Genomic DNA, 19,790 nt, shown 5'->3' with positions numbered 1-19,790 from the left:
AGAATCCCCCCTTCTATGAAGAGAACGGTCTAGAACTCTGGCTGGCTCTCCTGGTAGAAGCTCACCTCTCAGTCCAATTTTCTCCCAGCAGTGAGGAAAGATGGCAGCTGCTGCTTTTCAAAGCTCAGAGAGAGCAAGAAACCTTTTCCTTCCATCCTCCCCCTCGGAGATTCCCATCCCCTACCCCACCTCAGGAGCCAAAAAGGTAGGCTCAGGTTCCCAGCAGTCTTTGAAGCTAAGGCTGAATCTGCCAAAAGCCCCCGCCCAGCTTATCCCCTGCTTCCGGGCTTTGCCTCCCTGTCCACAGAGGATGCTCTTTAGCCAGAGTGCTCCAGGGTTCCCCTGATCATTCTCTACCTGCAGCTAGGCTGACCATGCCTCTGTCCACATTGTTTAATCCACAGGCAATACTCAAAATGACTCGTTAACGCTTCCTGAGCATTCGCAGGCTGCTGTATCTAGTTCTAATCCCCATTCTTCCTCCATGAGAGTGCTTAGGTGGGGCATGGTCTCCAGCTTAGAAAGGTTGAGGTAACTTGCCCAATGTCACACAGCAGGAAAGTAGCAAAAAACTTGTTTCTGTTGCCCAGCAGTTTGGCAGGTGCTCAAATAATCTTTTGCACAGGGTGAAATCTGTTGTTTCTTCATTTCCCTGATCTATGGGTACTTGAGGGTGGCCGGGAAGTGGTGTGTGGGGAGGGGGATGGCTGTCCTTCTTCATGAATGAATCTTTGACCTCCTTAGTTTCCTCTCACTTCCAAAGAAGTTACAGCTTAACTCTAATCTCTCTGTACCCTATGTTCAATGTATTTATCGCAGCAATGCCCCTTTTTCCGAGAGCAACGAAGAGCAGGTCTAATGATTTCCTTCTCAAAAGCGCAAAGACCAAAAAAAAAAAAAAAAAAAAAAAATCCAAATAAATAGCCCCATTTCCTCCCCAAATATACAGCCCATAACTAAACAACCAAAACAACCAAAGCATCAGCCGGGCCCCTGCACTGACCGCAGACGCCCCCAACACACGCCACCACGCCACACTGCGCCGGGAGGCGTCGGGGAGGGGGCGCCAGTGCGGGCCGCTGGCGCCGCAGGGAGCCGGTGGGCTCCGGGCGCACTGCCAGGAAGGGCCGCACCGTGGGGGCCGCCGCCCCTCGCCACGTGGTGGTGGCAGCGGCGGGGTCCAGGGCGCCTTCCCAACTGGAGAAACCCGGAGCAGCCGGGGAGGAGGAGGCGGAGGAGGAGGCGGCGGCGGCGGCGGAGGAGGAGCGGGGCGGGCGGGAGGGAGGGGGTTGGGGGGAGGGGTGGGGGGTGGGGAGAGACCCGGCGGCGGCGACAGGGCGAGGAGCAGAGCGCGGTGCCAGGGGGGTGGGGGCACTGGTGCCCGTTTGGGGAGGGAGCAGGCGGAGGGGGTAAGCTGCGATTACAAGCAGGAACCGGCAGCAGCTGTGAGTCCCCGGCTGGGGCTAGGGCGGGGGGAGGGGAGCGGCGCCCGGGCCGGGCCCTGGGGGTCGCGGGGTGGGCAGGAGGAGGCGGCAGGAGGGCAGCTGGCAGCCGTACGGGATGGCTGGGAGGGAAGGGGTCCGGCGTCGGCCGGCCGCATCCCCTCGCGTCCCCCTCCGCCGCCGTTCCTCAGGCCGCGCCAGTCCCGGAGCCCCTTCCCCGGCCCCGACAGGGCGTCCGGGGGCCCCGGGCTCGGCTGGCTGTGGGGGAGGGGGCTGCGTAGTGTCGGCCCCCGAGAGGGGAGGGGCGACAATTTCTGTCGGCCGAGCGAAAGGGGTTTAAAGGGCGGCTCTTAAAGGGGCCGCAGGAGGGGCCCGGGCCGACCGAGGCACGCACCCCTTCCCCAGCCGCCTTCCATTGCGCTCACCCGGGCGCTGGGCCCAGAGAGGAATGCGGAGGAAGGAAGCATTTGTGGGGCGGCCTCGGGGACAGAGCCCCGCCAGCGGGGTGGGCGCAGCGGGGCGGGCGGGGGTCTGGGGGGTGTGGTGAGCGCTGGCGCGCGGAGCTGGGGGGAGGGGATGGCGTGGGAAGGAGAGGGTTAAAGGTGGGGCCGGCCCTACAAACGCGCGCACACACTCCTTACTCAGACCCAGTCACTCGCGTTTGCCTGGCACTTAGATGGGCCTGTGGGTGGCTGGGGGGGTGGATTGAATTGGAGCCTGCGCCGGAGCCCTTTGCACCCCAAGCTCCTGCAGCCCGACCTGGGGGCCCCGCTGTCTGAACTCACAGCTCCCCGCCGAGCCCCCTCTCCGGGGCGCACACACGCTCCAGCGCGCGCACACAACTCGGACAGTCCCCTCGCGTCTCACGTGACACGCGGCCCGAACGTGCCACCCTGCCCACGCGCTCACGTACGCTTGCACACACCGGCCTCCCGGCCGCTGCCCAACTCCGTCCCGACGCCCCTGCGACCCCGAAGGCACTCATTGACTGACACACCTACACTCATTCACAGGCGCACACTCCCCCCCATACGCCAACCCCAGACACATTCATAACCAGGCCCGAGAGAAGTACACACGCACCCCCTCACTGCCTACTCCTGCTTTCGGGAGCCTGAGTCATTCCTGCCCCCTCGTAGGGTTCCCCATTTCCCGGCGCGCGGGCACCCTGAGACGGCCTTGGGAATTCGTTGGCGTCCCATTCCACCTGGGTCCCCTTCCCCAGTTTGCGCCCCGTGACACTCAGCCAAGGACTTCCTGTGGGTCCCAGGTCAGGGGCCAAGGGGTCCTGGACGGCTGCCACAGCCCCAGTGCGCCCGGGGGAGGGGCTTCCTTTTCCTGAACTCTGGGATCCTGCGGGAGGAAGCGGGGAAGTTGGGCGGGGGTGCAGCCGAGGGCGTGCCGACTGTGGAGGGGCCGACCCTCGCGCAGCTCTGGGCCTTCCTTGGGGAGGAGCTGGGGTGCCAGAGGCCCAGGCTGAGGAGCTTGGTGGCGAGGTATTTGGGGAAGTAAGGCCTGGGGTGGAGAAGCGCGGAGGACTGGGCCGGGACCGGCTGGGAAGGCAGCCCTCTCCCAGCCACAGGTCTCCCTGGGTTCTGGCAGGAGCCTGCCCCTGCTGCCGGCCTGGCTTACTTGTCCCTACTTGTCAACACCCTGGCAGCGGGGTCTTCACCTGGTTCCAGCCCCTTTTCCCCAAGGCGGCAGAGAGGATGGGGCTGAGGAGGCTGGAAAGGGGCCATGGGAGTCCCTGCTGAGCTCGGGGCAGGAAGTTTCTGGGTTGCATCTCAGCCGGCCCCAGGGCGTTCAGAGCCAGGGAGAGGGGTACCAGGGACAAACCCTAGACAGACGGCCCTGTCCACGGTTGCCCCTGCTCTCCCAGGAGGCCCTGTGTGGGCCGCGGCCCGGCCCTCACCATGGAGTCCATGTTCGAGGAGGACATCAGTATCCTGACGCAGGAGGCCCTGGGGCCTAGTGAGGTGTGGCTGGACGGTCCCGGAGACCCCTCGCTTGGGGGCGACATGTGCTCCGCCTCCCACTTTGCCCTCATCACTGCTTATGGAGACATCAAGGAACGGCTGGGGGGCCTGGAGAGGGAGAACGCCACCCTCCGACGCCGCCTCAAAGTCTACGAGATCAAGGTCAGAACTTAGAGAGGAGGGCGCCTGATAGAGTGTGTGGGATGGGGAGGGGGACTGGGAATCTGGTAGATACCAGGGATCCAAAAGAGGGGTCGCCGTGCAGACTCTTGGGAACTTGAGGGTCTCCCATGAGAGACGTGGCTGTTTCGGATGCGAACTGTCTCCTGTTGGCTTCAGAAGGGCTGGATCTGGGATCTAAAACAGATCCGGTGGGTGGGAGATGGCTGCAGGCCCATGGGAACTGGGATCCCACTAGCCAAGGAGAAGGAGGGTCAAGGGTCTGAGGCAGGTTGTGGGGTTGGGGGCACAGCCAGGCTGAGGCCTGGGCTGGGCACCCGGGAACCCGCTCTCCTGAAGCCCCCCCCCGCACCCCCCCCCCCCCCCCCCCGCACAGTACCCACTGATCAGTGACTTTGGAGAGGAGCATGGCTTTTCTCTGTATGAAATCAAGGATGGCTCCCTGCTGGAGGTGGAGAAGGTCAGCCTGCAGCAACGGCTCAACCAGTTCCAGCACGAGGTGAGCCTCCCAGGCTGGGCACACCCCCTGAGCATCTTGCTCCAGTCTGTTTCTGATACCCTTCCCTCGACACCCCCCAGTATCTGGCCTCTGCCCCTTTGATTAGAGATGGCCAGGTCCTCCCTAAGACCAGCTGCAGCTCCTCCTGCCCCTCCATAGGGTGCTGGGAGTGGGGGTGGGGATGTGCAGGGAGCTCTCCAGCCCCAAGTCCAGTGTGAGACTGACCCTGCGGCGGGGCCCTCTGGGCCTCATCCAGTTACAGAAGAACAAGGAGCAGGAAGAACAGCTTGGAGAAATGATCCAGGCCTACGAGAAACTCTGCGTGGAGAAGAGTGACTTGGAGACGGAGCTGGGGGAGATGGTGAGGCCTGGGGAGCCGGGGGTGCTTGAGGATGTGTAGCTGGTTGTGTGTGTGCATGTGTGCATTTAGTTCTGTGTGTGAGGATTCCAGCCTGTGACAGTGCAGTCCCATGTGTCACATACCATTTGTTCGTGCCCTGCTTATGTTCATGTGTATCTGTGAGTGCCCACCCGTTTGCCCTTGTGAGGGAGACTGCATGTGCTATCCATGTTGCAGTGTCTGTGTGCATCCTGGCCATGCAGTGGCCCCGTGGGAACCTCTGTCTCTGTGTGTATGCCTGGCTCTCACGCTGGGGTGACCCTGTGCCTGTGAGCACTGCCCTTGGGAGGCTGTGAGGGTGAGGGCAGAGGTGACCAGGAGTGTGTGACTGCTAGGGTGGGCCTGCGCTTGGGTGTGCTTCCGAGTCAGGGTGTGGCTGTGCCGACGAGCAGGTCAAAATCAAGAGACAGACCAGGCATGGTGGCTCATGCCTATAATCCCAGCACTTTGGGAGGTCAAGGAGTTTGAGAACAGCCTGGGCAACATAGCGAAACCCCATCTCTACAAAAAATACAAAAAAGAAGTTAGCCAGGTGTGGTGGTGCATGCCTGTCGTCCCAGCTACTCAGGAGGCTGAGGTGGGAGGATCGCTTTAGCCCAGGAGGTCGAAGCTTTGGTGAGCCAAGATCAAGCCACTGCACTCCAGCCTGGGTGACAGAGCCAGACCCTGTCTCCAAAAAAAAAAAAAAAAAAAAAAAAAAATCAGGAGACATGGTCTCAGCCAACCCCAAGCCATGACCTCAGTTAAGTCACTTAGCCTCCATCCCTCCTCTGAAAAGTGGGGCAAATATTAACATCCTCACCAGGTTGTGGTGAGGGTGATGGGGCATTCATGTATAGATGCTTTGCCTTCATAATCAGATATTTATGTGGCACTCGGGGTGTGCCAGGCAGTGTTCTTTTCACCTGGCATACACTAGCTTATTTTAATTCTCAAAACAACCCTAAGAGGTGAGTGTGGGACTGTTATCCCCATTTTATGGATCAGGTGGGTGAAGTCCAGAAGCTCTTGCCATGTATGCAAATGGAAGTTCTGATGCTCCTGAGGGGGGTTGGCCTCCAAACAGGGGGCTGAGTGTTCTTTTAAGTGTCCCTGTGTGTTAATGACAGAGCAGGGGCATTAACTTGACCTCGCCAGGGGCAACAGCCCGCAACAGCTGCATTGCGGTGGCTGAGAGGAGACTTTGCACTCACGGCCACTTGGAGAGTGGGCTTGGGATGTGTGACCTGGGGCCTCTGCTGTAGTCTGGGGTGATGACTCTCCAGACATGGGGAAGTCCTGGGCCTGTGCAGACCCTCCCCTCTGTCTGTCTCTCCAGAGGGCCCTGGTGGAGACGCACCTGCATCAGATCTGTGGTTTGGAGCAGCAGCTGCGGCAACAGCAAGGCCTCCGGGATGCAGCCTTCTCCAACCTGAGCCCGCCGCCAGCCCCCGCCCCGCCCTGCACTGATTTAGACCTGCACTACCTGGCACTGAGAGGGGGATCTGGCTTGAGTCATGGTGAGATCTCAGTGACCCCGACTTACCTCCTAGTCCCCAACCCCCATTTCAACATTCCTAAACACCTTGTGCTTACTTACCATCCCATTTGTAATATAATCTATTTCTCCATAATCACCCTATCCTCCCTTACCTGCTGTCCCCTCACCTCACCCACTGTTACCCTAATTTCTCTCCTCCTAACTCGGGCATTCCTGATCACCTCGTTGCAATTCCTGTGCCTGCCAGCAGAGGGCGCCCCCACCCAGAGTCCCCCTGCCCCGTCTCTGGCTGTGACTAGGAGAGGCCCCTGCAGATGCTCTAGACTTGAGTCTGGCCAGTAAAGCCTTCAAGAGCCCATCTTATTTTTTTCCTGGCCTCCAGGAAAATTAGAAATGCGGCTCAGCCCATCTTTCCTCGCTGCCCTTGTCGCGGTCATCCCTCCTTGGCTAGCTGTCCTGGCTTCTTTCCTGGATTCCCCATGCTGCATCCTCCCGTTTCACTCTGTGTGGCTCTGGGAGCTGGAGGACGCAGCTGAGCTCGCCTGACGTTGTCCTGTCCACCGACAGCAGGCTGGCCGGGCCCCACACCCAGTGTGAGTGACCTGGAGCGGCGGCGGCTGGAAGAGGCTTTGGAGGCTGCGCAGGGAGAGGCCCGGGGGGCTCAGCTCCGGGAGGAGCAGCTCCAGGCCGAGTGTGAGCGGCTGCAGGGGGAGCTGAAGCAGCTGCAGGAGACCCGGGCCCAGGTAAATGCAGGGGCCTGGAACAGCTTCTAGAGGTCCAGGGCTGGGCCTTCCCTACTGTGTGCAGACTGGCCCAGGGAACTGTAGACAAGGGCTCTGGCAGGGGTGAGCTTGGGCTCTGACCTCTCCATCTTCTTCCTTAGGATCTGGCCTCCAACCAGTCGGACCGAGACATGGCATGGGTGAAAAGAGTTGGGGATGATCAGTAAGTCACATTGGTAACCCTAGCCCCCCTAGGTTTGCCTTTCGTCCCTCTGTGATGTTTGGGAGACCTCCCCTCTCAGCCCTCAGGGGTGTGGTGTCTGGGCTGCTGCTGTGCTCTGTGTGCATCCTTCATAGGGAGGAGGTGGGGTTCTTTTTTTTTTTTGAGATGGAGTTTCGTTCTTGTTGCCCAGGCTAGAGTGCAATGGCGTGATCTTGGCTCACCGCAACCTCTGCCTCCCGGGTTCAAGCAATTCTCCTGCCTCAGCCTCCCGAGTAGCTGGGATTACAGGCATGCACCACCATGCCTAGCTAATTTTTTTTGTTTTTCTTGAGGCGGAATCTTGCTCTGTCACCCAGGCTGGAGTGCAGTGGTGCAATCTTGGCTCACTGCAAGCTCCGCGTCCCGGTTCATGCCATTCTCCTGCCTCAGCCTCCCGAGTAGCTAGGACTACAGGCGCCCGCCACTACGCCCGGCTAATTTTTTTTTGTATTATTAGTAGAGATGGGGTTTCACCGCGTTAGCCAGGATGGTCTCGGTCTCCTGACCTTGTGATCCACCCACCTCGGCCTCCCAAAGTGCTGGGATTACAGGAGTGAGCCACCGCACCCGGCCCCTTTTTTTTTTTTTTTTTTTTTTGTATTTTTAGTAGAGATGGGGTTTCTCCATGTTGGTCAGGCTGGTCTTGACTCCCGGGAGGTGGGGTTCTTGAGTGTTTGGGATCTGGGACATTCCCTTTGCTTTCCTCTGGGGCCCAAACCCGTCTCTTCTGGAGATGCCGGTGCTAAGTGACACTTACTCGGCTGTTTTGTTGCTGTGTCCAGCGTAACGTCCCCTGCTGAGCTTTTGGGCCTCCTTAGGGCCCCATTTTCTATTCCAGTGACAAGGCCCAGCCAGTTGAGTTCACCCTCCCCTCCCTAGTGAGGAAGAGGGAGGCGGTGTTTCTCGGGATTTGTTGGGCCTTGTCTGCTGATCTCAGGAGAGAGAAGCCTGAGGCTTAGAGACAGGAGAGGCTTCCATGGGTTCACACAGCTGTGGGTTGGGGAGTTAGAATCTGCTCTGCTGGGGTACTCCCTTGGAATCCTACCAAGAAAGGGGCAGCAGGGAGCGGCAAGGGAGCTGTGTTGGTGGGGGGCCTAGTTTTGGGGCCTCCGGGGGGCACTGGACAGCAAGGGAGGGGTGAGCAGCCACCCAGCAACAGTAGAACCTGGTGCCTTTCATATCCGCACTGAACTCACCCTCTCCCACTTTCTGAGAAATAGAGCTCAAACCTCTTTCCGCCTAAGTCCTCTCCCCTAAGATGAGCTGTGTGGCACAGACTCCCTACTCTAATTGGAGGAGAAGACTGAGGCCCAGAGAGGGGCAGGAACTAACCCTCCACCGCACAGCATACCCAGCTCCGGGGCTTCGGAGGTCTCCGGCCCAGCAGGCTTCTTCCTCATCTGCCTTCCAGCTTCTGGCCAACTGGGGATACCCCTCGCCTACCTCCCCACCTTAGAGTGAGGGCTTGGGTGGAGCTGTGATAGCTGGGGAGGTGGTGAGAACCCAGTTTGTGGGACTGGTGGGTGGGACCCCTCAGCTAGGCCTTTGTGGAGAGGGTCCACCCTAGCTTGTGGCTGGGGCTTGGGGCCCATCATAGCCCATGTGCCCAGACTTGGAACACACAGACACACACACACACACACACACACACACACACACACACTCTCACACTCTCCAATCCTAGCTTGCCCCAGAAGTCATGCTGTAGGGCCCTTCGTGGGTCACTGAACCCAGTCCCCTCTTACCAGACCAGCAGTGAATCTCCCTGAATTGGTAGAACTCCAAGGGAGGACATTTTGGTGGGGCTGGAGTCTGGCTCTTCAGGCTTTGAATCCCAGGGGCCTTTGTTTACTGACTCGGACTCTACCTCTCTGGATCCAGTTTTGCTCACGGTATCGGGCCAGTCATTGCTGAGAGATGGGAGAGGAAGGTGAGGCGGTGGGTAGAAGCAGAGAAGGGGCAGTGGCTCCCAGGGGCCAAGGTTGTATTGTGTGAGTGAAAGGAAGCCCACCCTATAAGGGGCTAGGAGGCCGTATCATCCACGCTGCCCATTCTGGCAAGAGCAGCCCCTTCCCTCTCTCTCTCCCAAGGCGCCTGCCCTTCTCAGGCCCTTTGGCTGGAGGGAGCTGGCCTCTGCTTGGGGGCTGGCCCCACAGGCTTACCAGAGGCCACCTCCTGGCTCCTCCCCTCCTTCCCTGTGATTTGGCTCTGTCTCCAGCCTCCCAGATCTCTGCATCTGGAGCCAGCCAGGCCCTGCTGCCCAGCCACACGATTCCTTTCAGGCCGAGCGAGCATCTCTGGACAGCCCTAGTTTGGCAAGTGTTAATTCTCAGAGGAAGTCCTCACTCCCCCAGTAGTTTTATTTTCTTATAAACTCAGCTCCTTTTGGTAATAGGCTGCTTCCCGAGTGCTCCCTCCCCTGTCCTCCCACCCAAGGAAGCCTCAGTCACTTGCTTTCAGCTCCTCTTCCCCCACTAGTGCCCCTCTTCCTTCTGTTTCCACCTGACTTTCCAGGCTGGTGGGAATTTTACGAGTAGGCTTTTCCGGGAGTGAAGTGAGTGTCGAGGCTGGATGACCCAGGTTTGGGGTGTGATTGGGGTGAGGAGGACCAGGATGTGAAGGCTGAAGAGGGGTACACACAATTCCTGAGTCCAGCCCACTCTTAGGCGGGAGTCTTCTGTATGGTGAATTCTGTATGTATGCATGCCCACCTGTCTTGGTCTAGACACCTCCAGGGCAGCCAGTTTTATTGCGGGAGTCCTCAAGGTTAACCGCCCCCACCGCCATCTCTATTAATTCCCTTCCCTGGATCCTAGCCCCAGCCCCAGGGTTTCCCAGTCCCTTCCCTCCCAGCCCCTGGCTCACAAGTTCTGGCCATTAATGTTCCCACGAAAACAGACACCCAGACCAGACTGAGGCAGACTACTACCCTCCAGGTCTGACCCCCTGGGAAACCCATGGTTTGGTTAGCCCAGCTCCTGGGGACAGAGCCCAGGGAGACAAACTGCCCCAGAGGAAGAGCCACTGGGGGTCACACAGAGGCCAAAGGCAGTGATGAGGGAGGCGGTAGGAGCAGAGCCCACCCTGCTCCTGAGGATACACAGGGAGGTAAAGACCCCGACCCTTGGGGGGGTCCCAGCCCAGGTGGAAGGCGCAGCATCCACAACCCCCTTCTCTCTGGGCCCAGCTCCCCAGCCTGGGGTTCCAGAGTGGGGCCTTTTGGAGGGTATGGCCGTGCTGAGAGGGAGGGGAAATGGGGGGGGACTCCTTCAAGGGGATGAGGGCTCTGAAGGGACAGGGGGTTTGTGAGGGGAATAAGGGCCCAGTAAGGGAGGGTGGGCTCATCTGTGCGGGGTCCATCTGGGAGAAGATGGGGACTCAGTATGGGCAATGAAGAAAAAACTATAGGCCTTTCTTTCTTGCCAACGTTGGGGGCTCAGCGCTGCAGCCCGGGCCCTTTTCCGCACCACCTCCCCCCCACCCCTCTCTCCACCCACAAGCCTCTGCGTGGGCTGCGGTTAGTGGTGGGAAGAAGTGTGAACTCGAGAGAGAGGATGGAAACTCTGCACGGAGGTCAAGGGCAGCGTGGGGTGGGTCAGGACGGAAGTCGGAGACCCCCGCATACCCTGAGCGTAGCCTCATGCCCCAGAACCAGCAGGCCCAGGGCCTCCCCCTTCACGCTTCTCACCCTCCCTACTTCCTTTCTTTCAAGTCTCCTTCGGCCAGGGCACCCCCGCGCTGCACTCACAGGAGTTAACCCCTGAGCACTTGCAGCTTTGGGGGCTCCCAGAGGCTAGGTGGATCTGAGGGATGCGTGAGCTTTCAGCCCCAGTCCTTGGTGCTTTGCCTGCCAGCAGGGTGGGGAGCAGCTTGTGCCAGAGCCCCCTCCCTTGATGGGAAACGCCCGTCTTCCCTCCTTAAACCGAAGCCACTAGGCTGGTGTCTCCAAAAAAAGGCTCAAAACAAGTTTCCCCCTTTCTCCACCTGTCTGCTAGGCACTCCCCTGAATTTTTTTTTTTTTTTTTTTTTGTCCATGCCAGACACTATGCGAGGTGATTTACCTACAAAATCTCCTTTCATTCTCACAAACGTGATGTAGGTATTCTCTCCCTTTTACAGATGAGCAAACTGAGGTGCAGGGAAGTAAAGTAATCTGAGAGTTCAGTAAGAAGTTCAGTGCAGATGCCAAGTGGGTCCTGAGCAGATGGGGTGATGGCGCCTCTGCGGTGTGTTTCTGGTTCAGGTTCTTCTTCAGGTAGAAGGCCCTTATATGAGGGGCGACTGTGTGATTTGTTGACCAGACTGGATCACTTTTGAAAGTGGAAGGGGGCACTATTAATAATTATGCTGGGGCAACTAGTGTGAACTGGGACAGTCCTAGGCAAACTGGGATCTCTGGGCACCCCACCTATATGGGAACCCTGGTTTCCAGGCCTACCCCTGAGCTGCTCCAATCAGCTGCATCTGGGAAGCTTTCTAGACCTGGGATGTCAGCTCTGGTGGATTCGTGGCAGGGGCTGCCATGAAGAGCCAGGCTCTGGGGACCCCACCAGTCATAGCTGGTCGAGGAGAGAGAAGGGGCTCAAGGCGCCCGAAAGGAAGTGGTGGAGCACTGGGTTGTTGCAAAGCAACTTCCTCCTCCCTGCCGGCCCGCAACCTCAAGTCCCCTCCACGGCCCGGTGCCTGTGGTCCCCTCCCCGAGGGTCTGGCGGGAAGACTGATGCTGGGTGTGCCTGTGGGTGGTGGAAAGTTTGGTCCCTAAATTATCCCACAGGGGTGAGGTGGCTGGGGCAGCTGAGCGCAGCTTCGAGCAAGGATGGAAGGGCCCAGGAAGGTTGGATTTCTGTTTTCCTCCCAATTCTGAATCAGACGATGATTCTGACCACATGGACAGCTCTAAACCTAACCCTAATCCTAACCCTTTTACTGCTCCCGTCCCTGACTCTAACCCTATCCCTGATCCTGACCCTCAGCTCTGTCCACAATCTTGTGCAACATCAACCCCACTCCTAGTCTGACCCTGGCTCCTTTAATCCTGTCCTCAAGGCCATCCCCAGCTTTATCGTTTCCAGAAAAGTGTGTGAGATCCGTGAATTATTCGTGGAAAGACTGAATGAAAGGATACGAAGGGTGGAATATTTGCAGCCTAGGGGGCCCCCCTTCCTGCCAGCTCTGCCATTTGCTCTCTGGCTCCTCCGGAGTTGCCAGCTTGGCAGGCTGAGGTGCCAAGAGCCTGTGTTTGAATCTGCTGTGTGCCACTGCCACTCTGTGACCTTGAGCCAGCCACTTAATCACTCTGATCTTCCACTTCCACATGTGTCTAGCACCTTCCTATCACCCCCAGGGAAGGGGTGGTGATTCTTAGGGCTTCCAGGCCACTGCCAAGGTCCCCAGCCCCCTCCTCCTCTTCGTCTTTCCCTTCCGCTGCTGCCTCGCCTTTCCTCTCCCCTCCTTCCTGCTTCTTTGGGGGACGGTAGAGCATAATGGTCAGTAGCCTGGACTTTGCAGTCTAGGGGGCAGAGCTCCCATCCCAGCAACTCCATTACTAGTAGGCTTTATGATTTTAGTCAAGTAACTTAACCTCTGTAAGCCTCAGTTTTCTCATCTATAAAATGAAGGTAACAGTGGCAATGCCGTAGGGTTGTTGTGGAGATGAATAAAGTTCTCAGCAGAGTGCCTGGCCCAGGGTGAGCACTCAAACAGATCATCCCATTCTTTTCTCTCTGGGTGCCTCCCAGGTTCTGAAAGACTCAGAACTTTCTCCTGTCATGTAAGCAATAAAGCAGCATCCAAATGCAGCCATCTGCTGCCATTTCCCTGACCCATTCTTCCCAAACAGTCATGATGGTGAAAAAGCGCTCAGGTGTGGGCCAGGAAGCCAGGAAATGGAATGTGTATTTCGGTGCACGTGTGCGACTCTTGGTTGTGTTGTGAAGTTGAGATTTTTTTTTCCACTGAATTGGCAGTGTTTTCAGTGAGTCATTCAGGTCGTTAGCATCTTCAGTGGCCCAGGCCTATGCATCTTGAGATGGAGAGAGACACCCAATGAAGGGGGAGGTCCCAAAAGGCCATGGGGCATCAGGAGGAGGTCAAGTCAATCACCTTGCCGGGGACTTAGCAGTCTTTGTGAGAGTTGCCTGAAGTTCTGGGTGGACAGAATCCACCCACCTCAGGCCCCAGGTGGCAGAGCTGGGAGAGGGGCTGGACATTGTGGGCCAAGGCTTCTTCCTTCCATTTTCAGCCACCCTGTCTGTTTCACTGTGAGAAGGATGCCAGGGGCTGGGTGGTAGAAACTGGGGTAGCTCCTGACAAGGGGAGGGAGGCAAGCAAGGGAGTGACAGGGGCCTGGGAACTGAGTGTGGCAGGTGAGATCTCTGAGGCGGGGTGTGAAGACGACGACCTGTATCTGTCGCCTGAGATACAGCAGTGAAAGTGGATGGTGAGAGAAGCTTTGGCTATGTGGATAGAGGACCACACTCTGTGCCCTGCCCAGAGCCCTCTCCTTCCCCTGCTGCCAAGGAGATAGCACGATCCAGCCCTCCAAAAGCCCCCAGTCTGATGGGGGACACACAGCTCCTGCCCACAGATGTCCTCGGTCTGGAGGGGAAGCCTTCCCTTGGGGAGTTCCCTATTTGACGTGGGACACACCTGGACCTCCCAGTCTGAAGGGGGAGATGCCATTTCTTCCCACAGACCCATGAGCTGAGGGTGAGGGGGCACAGGACACATTTAACAAAAACAAGGGCTGAGATGTGATGGGATGGAGGCCGCAGGGTCTCAGCAGCCTCCTCCTCTCTGGGACTCCTTCCTCTCTGCCTGCCCAGCCCTGCTCACCGTCAGATGGGTGGCGAGGACTCTCCCTCCCTAAGAAGAGGGCTGTCTCCCAGAGACCTGGCCCATTTGCAGTAATTTGGCTTTGGCCCAAATGGGTTAAAAATAGTCTTGTGGGAGGGGCAGTTTCTGCCCCAGGATTAGTAAGAGAGAGCCAGTGAGCGAGAGCAGGGAGCCTAGTCATTATCTACCCTCTCCACCTCTCTTTTCCTGCCCTCTGAAGCCCTAACCTCACGACTTCCCCTCCTCTCCTTTAGGGTTAGACTTAGACACACACACACACACACACACACACACACACACACACACACACACACACACCCACACACCCCTACGCTCATTCACGCCTTTCCTCATTCATCAGCCTGGCCTCACACCTGTTTTCACACTCTCCCATCCACATGTCCATCACTATGGGATGGGGACAGGGCCCTCCAGGCCTAAGAACTTGGGCCCCCTTGACCTCTCTATCCTGGGACAAGACCTCCCCTGGGAAGAGATCTGTGTGGAGCGACACCTGGTATTTTCTCCCAGCTCCAGCTTCCACTAAGTTCCCGAGTCCCTTCTGGAGTTGGAGGTGGGGAGAGCCAAAGAAACCTAAATCTCTGCCTTAGGGAGATTCAAGGCTCTGTCCACACTCAGAACAGTGATGAAGGCAGGGCCCAAGGGCATGGCAGAGTTTCCCATGCGGTCAGGGAGGGCTCCTGGGGCCGTGCAGGCCACAGTGGGAGAAAGCAGAGAGCAGTGGAGTGATGACCTTCCATGGTTCTGGGTTGCAAGTGACCTAGAGATAAAGGAAGGGAAAAGGAAGTGGGTGAGGTTCCTTGCCAAGTCTGTTCCAGCTCCATGAGGGTGGGTGCCCAAGATGCCTGAACAGGAAGCAGGGAGGAAGAAAGGGAAGGAGAAAGAAAAATGGAGGGAGAGGCTCAAATGCATTATCCACTTACTGAACATCTGCTGGGTTCCAGGCCCTGGACAAGGTGGTGGGAATATAAATACAATGACGTAATCCTCACCATCAAGAAACTCCCCATAAAGTTCTAGAACAAGGCAGCCTTTGAGAAGTGCCTGGCGTGACTGGCACTCCCTGCAAGTGTGCAGTGTACAGCAGCTGTTCACAAAGATCTCAGTGTTAAGATCCTGGTGGAGTTGTACAGCAAGGAGGTCCTGGGAGGGGCAAGGCTGAAAAGAGCCCAGAGGCAGCTTTGAGTCGAGCCAGGTGCAGTGGACATGGAATTGGGCTGGTTTGGGGTTAAGTTTATCAGTTAGCACCCCCATCAGCCAGGAAACCATCTTTGCTTATGAAACGAGCTATTCTATGCAGCACGGTCCCCAACCTTTTCAAAGGTGAGGACTCTTCATGGATCCCACTCCCAATACACAGATTATAACACTTTTAGTATGCACTGCTTGAGAAAATTCACAGTGACAGAAGCTACTATAAATTCAGTACAGCTTTTTTATGAATCCGTGCTTTAATTCATAATCACAGCTTTTGCACAGATTAGAAAAACGTTCACACATACCTGTATGAGCTGTGTTCAGGCCACGGACAGTGCCTGATGCATGCAGGGATTCAGGGAGCCCTTGGAATCTCTCTGCTCCCTGTCCCTGCACTTAGGCTGGGAACCACTGCCTTAGCCCAGGGAATGGGTCTCAGGATGCAGAGGGAGGCTCCCTGGAAGAGGTGGCTTTTGAGCTGGACCTTAAAGGTAGGGAGGATTTCTGCAGTTGGGGTAGGAGGGCCTTGCGGGTGGGAGGGAGCATGGTGGGGCCAGATGCTGGGGCACAGCCAGTTCTTCCTCCACAGCTGGGACGGTAGACCCACTGCCCTTCTCGTCTTCCCCACTGCCCTCTGACTTCAGGGTGAATTTGGCGCTGGCCTACACCGAGCTGACGGAGGAGCTGGGCCGGCTTCGGGAATTGAGTTCCCTACAGGGGAGAATCTTGAGGACTCTGTTGCAGGAGCAGGCCCGGAGTGGCGGTGAGATGGGGCAGGGCGGGGGCGGGGGGGGGGGCAGCCCCGGGACCCGGGAAGGAGCGGGTAGCCATGGCAACCATCTTGGTCCTGGGGACCACCCTTTATTTCCTTTCCTGTGGCCTGGAGTTGGTGGGCATGGGTCCGGGCAAGCCCCTGGCGCTCCAGTTCTGAGGTCTTCTCTCTGCACCTCTGTCCCCCAACCCCGTCCTGGTTTCTCTTCCAGGCCAGAGGCACTCGCCACTGTCACAACGCCACTCCCCGGCTCCCCAGTGCCCCTCCCCCTCCCCGCCTGCCCGAGCGGCTCCCCCGTGCCCCCCGTGCCAGTCCCCCGTACCCCAGCGCCGCTCTCCCGTGCCCCCGTGCCCCTCGCCGCAGCAGCGCCGCTCTCCGGCCTCACCCTCCTGCCCATCGCCCGTCCCGCAGCGCCGCTCGCCGGTGCCGCCGCCGTGCCAGTCCCCCAGCCCGCAGCGCCGTTCCCCGGTGCCCCCCAGCTGCCCGGCCCCGCAGCCCCGGCCGCCGCCGCCGCCCCCGCCGGGCGAGAGGACGCTGGCCGAGCGCGCCTACGCCAAGCCGCCCAGCCACCACGTGAAGGCCGGCTTCCAGGGCCGCCGCAGCTACTCTGAGCTGGTGGAGGGCGCGGCCTACGCGGGCGCCTCCCCGCCCTGGCTGCAGGCGGAGGCGGCCACTCTCCCCAAGCCCCGGGCCTACGGCAGCGAGCTCTATGGCCCCGGCAGGCCCCTCAGCCCGCGGCGGGCCTTCGAGGGCATCCGGCTGCGCTTCGAGAAGCAGCCGTCAGAGGAGGACGAGTGGGCTGTGCCCACCAGCCCGCCCAGCCCGGAGGTGGGCACCATCCGCTGCGCCTCCTTCTGCGCGGGCTTCCCTATCCCCGAGTCGCCCGCCGCCACCGCCTACGCCCACGCCGAGCACGCGCAGTCCTGGCCGTCCATCAACGTGAGTGGGGCGCCCGCGTTCCGCCCACCCCGGACCGGGCCTTGAGATTGAGACCCCAGCGCCTCACCCTCCGTTGAGGGCCCTGCCCCTTTCGGGTGTCAGCGTGCAAACTATTCACCTTCCTTGGACCCCGGGCCACAGTCTAGGTCCCTTCACCTCCCTTTCCCGTGGTCTTCTGTCACCAGAAATTGGGGCCTGCCCCATTAAGATTTTGTTCATTTCCTTGGATAAGGATATGGTTTTTGGAGTGAGTGACAGTTCTGCCTTTGATTCCAAACTCCACCACTTAATAGCTGTGGGACCTTGTGCAAGTTACTTATCCTCTCTGATCCTCAATATTCTCATCTGCAAAATGGGGACAATGATTATAGTATCTGATTACCTTACAGGGTTCTTAAGAAGCAGGCAGTGAGCCTAAAGTGGTCAGCACAGTGCCTGGCTCAAGCATCTGCTATTATATTGGCTGTGGTGATGGTGGCTACTGACCATAGCAGGCCACCAGCCAACACAGGAACAGGCCTGTTTATCCAGCTCCCTTCTTCAGGCCTCAGAGCCCTTGCCCTTTTCTGTCTGTCCTGAAAGACAGAAGCCTGTCTCAGGGCTCAATCATTTCACTGAAATAATGAGTTCCCTGAATGTCAGAGCCACCCATTGTAACCTGGAAAGACCAAAATATACTCCAAAGCCAGACAGAAAATTATTTTGGGGTTGTACCTTGTTTAGGATCGTCCATTGCTTTGAGTTATCCGGGAGCTGTGTCTTAGTCACTCTGAGGGCATGTCTGGGTCTTGGCTTCTCTCATTACCACAGATGCCCTGGCAAGCTTAGCAGTGACTCTCTCATACCTGCCTCCTGGGGACCCTGTCCCTGGGCAGGGGGGTGGACACTGAGCTGGTGTGGGGGAGGACGGTGCTGAAGAAAGGGTGGCTGGACCCCTCCTACATGCCACAGCCCTCCCTGCCCTGGGTCCTGGGACAGGGCAGGCTGGGATGTGGGGACCATGGGTGGGGGCTGGGGACCATAAGTGACTTCCTTCTCTCTCGACAGTTGCTGATGGAGACGGTGGGCTCCGACATCCGCAGCTGCCCCCTCTGCCAGCTGGGTTTCCCTGTCGGGTACCCGGATGATGCCCTCATCAAACACATTGACTCCCACCTGGAGAACAGCAAGATCTAGGGCACCACCCCCACCCACTGGCTGTTTCTCTGTCCTCTCCTATCACCCCAAACACTCACTTTGAATGCTGCATGAATCTCATGGGGGGTCCCTGCCCTTGCGACCCCCAGATACCTCCACTTGCTACCGAGTCAACGTGTGTGCCATCTTCCCTGGTCCAGGCACCACTCAGCTCTGGCTCTTCCTGGGAGGTCAGCCGAGGCTCCCCCCGTGCTCCTGGTTTTTGCTTAGGAGGTGGGGACTTGGGCTGGGATGGGGACGGCATACCCCTCCCAGGCCTCTCCCTCTGCCTTTCTGTTCTTAAACAGGGTTAGATCCAAGAAGGTGTCCAGTGCTTGGGCCTGGGGTGGGGGGAAGGTGTTAGAGGACTCCAGGAGCTCCTGCGCCCCTCCCCAAATGTCCGTCTTTCTCAGACGGGGCTCTGGGGAGCACCCACAGGCTGTCTTTGGGGTCCCAGAGCCTGCTCTGCGCAATGACCCCAGTTCCATCCTGTGGCCAGCCTAGGGCTCATGGCATGGGCCCCCATTGGGGGAGGGAGGCATCTTGTTTCTTGCGGTTCCCTGCAGGCCAGCCCTGTCCTCCTTTCCCTGTTCTGCCCACTCTGAGGAATAGGGAGGGGAGGAGAGGGAGGATCCTGGAGGACTGGGAAGATCTAGTCTAAAGAGGCTTCTCTGAGGGCCAGGGCCCTACAGCGTGCCCCTATGGCCAGGGGACTGTCTGCCAGCCTCCCAGGCCCGTGCCTTCCTGGCGCCCCTGGCGCTGAGGCACAGATCATCAAGGCAGATGCCCCCTCAACCCTTCTTCCACTGGAGCCCCTGACACCACAGGTGCCCTGGAGCCCTTGTGTGACTCAGCCTCTGTTAGCTGGGTGGGTGTCATCAGCCCCTGCCTCCCAGGCCAGAACCCGTGAATGGGCCCAGGGTGCTGTGGAGATCAACTTCAAAAGAGCTAACCCCTTCCCACACTCCACCCACCCACCTACATTTCCTCTGTGAAATCTACCTCAGAGTCGTACCCTCAGAAGGACGGGTAAGCAGGAGGCCAGGGGGTCCCCAGGGCTGAGGTGGGGAGCCTTCTACGGCAAAAGTCTGCCACCCCACAATGAATCCACCCCGCTCCACTGCGCGCCTCTCTCAGGTCTCAGCTCTGGGTGGAGAGCAGTGGCCGCTACTGACAGCGCATGTCCGCTCTTATCCAACTCTTCCAGGCCCCACCTCCCTGCACCCCTCCCCTCTATAGAGCAGGGGAGTGAGGGGGTGTGTCGGGCAGGGAAGGGGCCAAGGACACGACATTGTACCCTGAGCATCCCCAGGGAGCGGAAATGGGGAAGGGGGCCTGGAGAGGGGAGGCGGGGGCCCCTGTGCTCTCTGAACAAGTTGAAAGTCCAAATAAAACTTACCTGTTCCATCTGCGCTCAGTCTGTGCCCTCTGTGGCTGGGGGCAGGGCGGGGGACGGGTAGAGCCCTCGGTAGCAGGAGGTCTTGGAAAGTGTGTCTCAAGTGACTGTGACCATGGGAGGTAGACACTGGGCAAGTAGGGGATGCATGGGGCACCCACATTCAGAGCGGTTCTGGAGGTGCAGACATGTAAGTGGTTGCAGATGACTTGTGGCACGGCAGTCATTAGAACAGATAGATAAAAAGCAGCCACCCAGGCCGGGCGCAGTGGCTCACGCTTGTAATCCCAGCACTTTGGGAGGCCGAGGCGGGTGGATCACGAGGTCAGGAGATCGAGACCACGGTGAAACCCCGTCTCTACTAAAAATACAAAAAAATTAGCCGGGCGTGGTGGCGGGCGCCTGTAGTCCCAGCTACTCGGAGAGGCTGAGGCAGGAGAATCGCGTGAACCCGGGAGGCGGAGCTTGCAGTGAGCCGAGATTGCGCCACTGCA

At 58.6% G+C, this 19,790-nt stretch overlaps 1 protein-coding gene across 4 annotated transcripts; it reads left to right on the top strand.

Annotated features, from left to right (window-relative positions):
- Positions 1-1,326: 1,326 nt before the first annotated feature.
- On the top strand, positions 1,327-19,317 carry TBKBP1 (TBK1 binding protein 1). 4 transcript variants are annotated; one of them, XM_032163386.2, is made up of 10 exons: positions 1,327-1,445; positions 3,322-3,580; positions 3,975-4,097; positions 4,354-4,458; positions 5,816-5,996; positions 6,545-6,720; positions 6,861-6,922; positions 15,658-15,776; positions 15,997-16,724; positions 17,772-19,317. In XM_032163386.2, the coding sequence occupies exons 2-10, from the start codon at positions 3,356-3,358 to the stop codon at positions 17,898-17,900; spliced, it is 1,848 nt and encodes a 615-aa protein (XP_032019277.1). In that variant the 5' UTR covers positions 1,327-1,445; positions 3,322-3,355; the 3' UTR covers positions 17,901-19,317. The 4 variants fall into 4 exon arrangements, with proteins under 4 accessions (XP_032019277.1, XP_058301772.1, XP_058301771.1 ...); XM_058445789.1 differs by lacking the exon at positions 1,327-1,445 and adding an exon at positions 1,477-1,947; XM_058445788.1 differs by lacking the exon at positions 1,327-1,445 and adding an exon at positions 1,955-2,938.
- The last annotated feature ends 473 nt before the right edge of the window (positions 19,318-19,790 follow it).

The sequence above is a fragment of the Hylobates moloch genome, unplaced genomic scaffold, assembly GCF_009828535.3.
Source record: "Hylobates moloch isolate HMO894 unplaced genomic scaffold, HMol_V3 SCAFFOLD_10, whole genome shotgun sequence".
Taxonomy (NCBI): Eukaryota; Metazoa; Chordata; class Mammalia; order Primates; family Hylobatidae; genus Hylobates; species Hylobates moloch.
Note: the sequence above shows the minus strand (reverse complement) of the source record. Positions and strands in the feature narration are given on the sequence as shown.

Bases quoted from the DNA above. Each gene is read 5' to 3' on its own strand.
- TBKBP1 (XM_032163386.2), top strand. From the start codon at position 3,356: ATGGAGTCCATGTTCGAGGAGGACATCAGTATCCTGACGCAGGAGGCC. The intron at 3,581-3,974 runs GTCAGAACTTAG...CCCCCCGCACAG, and splicing joins TCAAAGTCTACGAGATCAAG to TACCCACTGATCAGTGACTT. The intron at 6,923-15,657 runs GTAAGTCACATT...CTCTGACTTCAG, and splicing joins AAAAGAGTTGGGGATGATCA to GGTGAATTTGGCGCTGGCCT.